The sequence below is a fragment of the Seriola dumerili genome, unplaced genomic scaffold (genome assembly GCF_002260705.1).
Source record: "Seriola dumerili isolate Sdu_G_001 unplaced genomic scaffold, Sdu_1.0 BDQW01000668.1, whole genome shotgun sequence".
Lineage (NCBI taxonomy): Eukaryota > Metazoa > Chordata > Actinopteri > Carangiformes > Carangidae > Seriola > Seriola dumerili.
In genome coordinates this window covers 1,480,081-1,486,080 of record NW_019174923.1, presented here as the reverse complement: position 1 = coordinate 1,486,080, position 6,000 = coordinate 1,480,081, and the positions used below count along the sequence as shown (strand labels likewise).

The following is a 6,000-nucleotide window of genomic DNA, read 5'->3' as shown; positions in this document are numbered from 1 at the left end:
TATATCTCTCCAGCAGCTTTTAATGAATAGCATTTGTTTCACAAGGTTAGTCAGTAAGTGAACTGCCATCTCTGTGCAGCCTAAGCATGCTGTAGGGAAGCTCACGCTTTTAAGTCTTTATTTTCTCCAAAGCTAAAAATCTGTTTGTAGTCATCGAGAGGTGTGCATAAAGACAGACACGAATTGATTTATTTTTATGTGTTGTTTGTTCCTGCTCGACAGTGGGAGTCAGTTAATTGGGAGGCGCCTGTCTTTCAAAACAAACTAAATCTGTGTGAGGAGGGAGACAGAGGAACAGATGTGCAAGGTTAATGAGGGGTGGAAAATCTTTCAATGAAAGGCAGATGGAGAAGAAAACCAACATCACATGAGCCGAGTTTAAGAGATGAATTCTGTTCAGTTCTGTCCAAAACCTGTGGCGATGGCAGGTAAACGGTTCAAGCAGCCCGTGAGGAGACAAAGCATTCATCAAGAGCAAGCGTCTGTCCTCCCCCGCCCCTTTTTTTTCTAAATGTACCGGGCAGCGTCCTGCCTCCACCACAATTCAATTCCATCTATAAATAACCTTTCTTGCAAGGACTCGCTGGCACAACATTTTCTGATTAAAGAGATACATAAAGCAGCACACACCTCTCTCTCTCTCTCTCTCTCTCTCTCTCTGGGCTGGCTTCCATGGCAGCTGTTGCTGGTCACTTTCCGGTTACTGAGACACTGCACGATTATTGGTGCATCTATAATGAGGAAAGAGGAAGGACAATAAAGTAAAAGCCTTAAGCACATTCTGCACTTTCAGCAGTTTGTCTCCACTAAAAATCTGAGTTAGAAGCAAGTTTTTTTTTTTTGCCTTGAGGTGCATCTGGGGTTCTGCTTTTATTTGTACTCAGCAAGACATGGAGAGGAAACTAGTTTTATGTTTTCTGCTGCAGGGACAGCGTAATTATCTTGCGACATGTGGCCTTTTTTCATATGCTTAAGGTGTAATGATAATGTCTTAATACAAAGAACCTCATTTTATGTCCCTGGAATATCAGCATCTATTTGTTTTTACTTTATTTGTTTACTTTTATATAAAACACACATTAAATTAAATATAGTTTTCAATGATTAAAACATCATTATTTCAGTTGGAGAGGCGTTTAATATCTCGGCCTTACAGGGAAAAAAGTGTATCTCCAACAAGTAGGAAGAAAAGTGTAAAAGTTTTAAATTTACGGTGTATTTTCAAAGGTTTGCTCCACTCTAGTTATCAAATGTCTGTTTACAAAAATCATTGTTATTCGCTCAGTTTGCTTCAGTTCTGGATGCTCCTGTGATGACTTTTCCTGCAGTTCCATGCTGACTCTAATCTCCCCCTCAGGTTCGGCATGTTTGAGTTCCTCAGTAACCGTGCAAAGGATGAGTCTGGCCGACTGGACAGCACCAGAGGCCTGCTGTGTGGACTCGGAGCTGGAGTGATGGAAGCTGTTTTGGTGGTCTGTCCCATGGAAACCGTCAAGGTATGTTACTCACTGATCTGTGGTCAGATATCTGATTTGATGTGTTTCTTCTCACTTCTGGACGATCACGTATTATGCACCTAAGACGTAAAGTTTTGTTTTTCCAAGCCTGACTTCTAACATCTGTAACAACTGTTTTTTGAAACAATTTTCAAGACATTACAATAATAAGCCTCTACACAGAATAAATCAGAAGTATTTTTCCTATAAACGCACTCTTCTCATTTTATAATCTTCAGAATTAGACTGATTAAAGCATATAAATTTGGAATTGAGAGCAAAGACTTCATACTACTGCCTTTATCAGTAGTGGATCCTGCATATTCCCTGAACTCAGTTTCATTGAAAAGAGCAGAGACAGCCAGACTACACATTTGTGCTGTTTTCACCATCTTAAGTGTCTCCCTTCTCTGTAATAGTATGATTTTCTGTTTAGGATGATGATCACCTTGTGCCTTTTTTTTTTTTTTTTAATCTCTCAAGGTTAAATTCATTCATGACCAGACTTCAGCAAACCCCAAATACAAGGGTTTCTTCCACGGAGTCAGAGAGATCATCAGAGCACAAGGTAAAGAGCAGCTTCAATGCATGCAATTCACCTGACATCTACTGGACAGACAGGGTAGTGCAGCTGAAAATGTTGTGTTACATGTACTGTGCAGTCCATAGTGTTGTTTCCTTTAATTGACAAAAGCTTCATGAATTCTCTTGCCTGGACAGGATTAAGGGGGACGTACCAAGGTCTCACTGCCACGGTCCTTAAACAAGGCTCCAACCAGGCTATTCGCTTCTATGTGATGACCTCTCTCAAGAACTGGTATAAAGGTCAGTGTACACGAGGACATGTACTATATGCATTTGTTTGTTATTACAATAAGAATGAGGATGCGATAAAATCGGATAAGTCCACAATGTATCGTATTAGTATAGCAAGGAACTGGAATATATCTATTGTCTGTGGTCCCAAGTGTTGGCAGATCTGGGTTTTACCAGGTACCCGCCCAGTTCAGTAGTTCAAGACGAGGACTGATTTTACACTGAAGCATAAACCGACTACTCACCTTTACTGACTCTTATGTTATGTCTCTTTGCCAGGTGATAACCCCGACAAAGCTATTAATCCCTTGGTGACTGGAGCCTTTGGGGCCATAGCAGGAGCAGCCAGTGTATTTGGAAACACACCACTAGATGTCATCAAGACTCGGATGCAGGTACATAATATGAAAACTGTTAAAAAGCACATGTTAACTGTTAGCATTTCTTCCTTGTTTGTTTTGCCGGTGTCTTAATTAGATCTGAAGTTGTTGCCAATTACTGAAGTCTTTCCTTTCCTTTTCTTTCCCAAGGGTCTGGAAGCGCATAAATATAAAAGCACGCTAGACTGTGCTGTGAAGATCCTGAGATATGAGGGCTTGGCAGCGTGAGTACGCCTCCACTTTGTTTGGTTTGGTGTCGCAGCATGCTTGTACCTTTAATCCATTGATCACATCAAGCCTTCATTGCTTTCTCGGCTTGCAAGTTATGCTGTAATACTCAGTTCATCCTTTGCATCAAACATACAGTATATAGGTTCTGGAAACAATCGTCACTGCCACTAGATGTCGCACTAGCACACACCAGATTCTCAAACCAAATCAGATGTCTAGTCAGCCACAACTCCTGCTCGTGCTTTGGCCTTATCTCTTTCTTTGTCAGAGGCCTTTTTAGACAAAAACGTGGTTTCTTCAGTGGACGAAATTCTGGAAGGACCCTTTTATTTTAGCTTAATGATGTTGGAAAATGTTCATCAGAATTTTAACAGCGTCACCCATCAATAAATGTGCCTTTTTGCTGAGCACTGATATCTTATGTCCACCTCTCTCTGTCTCTGTCCATCTGTAGTTTCTATAAGGGGACAGTTCCTCGCCTGGGCCGTGTGTGTCTGGATGTGGCCATAGTTTTCATCATCTATGAGGAGGTGGTGAAAGTCCTGAATGCGGTCTGGAAGACGGACTGAGCTGCTGGACGTACAGAAAAGGCGACGGCCTCCTGCTTCCCAGGCATCAGACACAGATCCGAGTTCAGCAGACCTCTTCAGTATCATAAAACCAGCTCTTGAGGGTTGGAGGCTTAGATCAGTGTCTTATGCTAACCAGGAGGTTAAAGAGCTCATAGACGGGGCCTGCAGAGAAGAAAGAAAGCCCTGATAGAGGCTCAGTGTAGCTAACATCAGCTGGAGTGTATGCAGAGCTTTGATGCTCAGCATTGAGACACCTGACAGGACCAAGGGTCAGCTTTACAAAGTGGGTTTATAAAGTCAGCCAAATAACTGAAAAAAAATGCTTCATCCTAGAGATACATCATCAATTTCTAAATGTGAAACAAAACTTGAATATTAGGGTCATTAATATGATTCCTTCATGACTGCTTATTAATAACATTGTGCAGATATTTCACTGTCTTTATGAGCCTGCTTTGTAAAATATTCTCCTCCAGGGAAGAACGTTATTTCTCATCATCACAGCTGTTTTACTGATGTTTACTGCAGGTATGCAGGTGTCATACTGGATTTTCCTCAGTTTGTGTTGCTCTCTGTCTCCTCTTGTGCCTGTTATGGTTTTAAACCCAGAGGACCCAGAATGCAGCTGGTTGCAGTTTACAGTCACATAAACTGCAGTAACTTCCATAACCAAGCCTTTAAGAGAATGATTTTACATTTATAATATGCCAATTATTTTTATACAGTGTAGATTCTATTTTAGTTTATTACCAGCATTATGGTTTTATTGTAAAAATATAATGTATTTTATTCCTGTGCCAAATGCCAAACCAGTTATACTATGAAAATGTGTTCAGAGTGAAAACATCTCTAGAAGTCTAATGAGAATCAGAGAAGAGCAAATATTATTAAGATTCATATTGTGACATGCTTTATGATTATATTTATTGAAAGTTGAATTATGAATATCTAGATGCTAGAGAGACTATTTGCTGTTAACTTGTGCCACTTGTTTTTCCTGTAATCAGGTGTAAAGATGTTTTTAAGATGTGAGGAAAATATTTTATTGCTGTATTTCACTGTGAGTCGAAATGACCCAACAAACCTGAGTCATACACTAAGTAACCTCCAACATCTCTTCTCCCTTCAGTGGAAGCGTTGAGCTCATCAGGTTAAATCCTAACGCCAGGTACCCACAACAGGATGGTTATTTGTCTTCTGTTTACATTAGAGACAGTTTTCAGGCTCTGTGATTCTTCCTCTTGACATACTGTATGTCACAAGATAAATCCTAGGGGTCGTGAGATAATTAATTGGAAAGGAAAGAAGAAATGTATTCTTCTACTAGACATATTTATGCTCATTCTTTCAGGAAATAGCTCTTGGGTGGAACGTCTCACAATTCATAGACATAATTTGTAACCTGCGATGAGGGGTTGTGCAAGGAGGCAATGCTTCATTTCCTATAAAGGGGCCACCCACCAAAAAGACTGGGACTCACAGTCTGTTCAAATCCATTTCCTGTGCTGTTCTGTTCTGGTGCCATGTTTCATTCAGGGTTTGTTTTTACCTCTCACTCATGTGCCTTTTGCTGTTGTGTTCGTTGGAAAATGCTTCTTGAGAAATATCCTCATTTATGAGCGACCTATTAAACTCTTTATTCATCTTAGCTGAAATTTAAGATTTCTGTGGCTCAGTCATATAGTTTTCATAATAACAAATATTTTTCCTCGTTGTGTCATCACCAGTGATGTGAAAACAGTCATAATCTATATGTAATGATTGTACTGAAAATACTGATGGATTATATTTCCTTATTGCTGAAATAATGTTCCCCTTTGTTTAAAAATTATTTTTCTGTTTGGCCAGAACCACTGCCGGATAGCCAAGAGAAAATATTATTGCTATAGAAAATCAATCTAATCCCCTGCTGTGTGTGTGTACATGTGTGTGTGTGTGTGTGGCTCTTTATGATGGATCTCGTGCAATAAATGCCACCCCCTTCTGTTGTCTGTGCTTAATGTAAAGTCCTATGTTGTGGGAGGGGATTTCAAAGCTCATTAAAACAAGCAACTGAGAACTTGAAAGCATGCAGGCTGGTTGTTGTTTTTATCCTCCCTCTCTTGTTCGTCCGTTGTTCTGTCCTTTTGGTTACAACAGATCATGTTGGGACGAACCATGAGGGCGGGCAGGTGGAAGGGGAGGAATCAAACAGGGAAGTCATTGTTCCAGGTTTGGCTGATGGAGAGTGAGTCAGGTATTCCCCTGTCTCTCTCTCTTTCTCTGTCTCTGTCTCACTCACACATTCACACCTTCACTGAGGTTATAATGTTCAGTTTTTGTTTAATCTGTTTTTGAGGATTTGATTCAACTGATCATTTTGGAACCTACAATTTGCAGTGCATTGAATTACAAAATAATAGAACCAGTACCAGACAGTGCAGCCTCCAAAATAACCATACACTTAAATCATATGTGCAATGTTCTTTTTTTCATGAAGGTAGAATTTATGCAAGACTGTATTGT

General features: G+C 40.1%; 1 protein-coding gene across 1 annotated transcript in view; it reads left to right on the top strand.

Annotated features, from left to right (window-relative positions):
- The window catches only part of slc25a1 (solute carrier family 25 member 1), a 17,837-nt gene extending 13,042 nt beyond the window's left edge, over positions 1 to 4,795 (top strand). The window contains exons 4-9 of the mRNA XM_022765314.1: positions 1,358 to 1,496; positions 1,980 to 2,064; positions 2,217 to 2,321; positions 2,592 to 2,707; positions 2,843 to 2,916; positions 3,378 to 4,795. Coding sequence (XP_022621035.1) covers positions 1,358 to 1,496; positions 1,980 to 2,064; positions 2,217 to 2,321; positions 2,592 to 2,707; positions 2,843 to 2,916; positions 3,378 to 3,492 — 634 coding nt within the window. The 3' untranslated portion in view covers positions 3,493 to 4,795. The remainder of the gene's footprint in view (positions 1 to 1,357; positions 1,497 to 1,979; positions 2,065 to 2,216; positions 2,322 to 2,591; positions 2,708 to 2,842; positions 2,917 to 3,377) is intronic.
- Positions 4,796 to 6,000: the final 1,205 nt, after the last annotated feature.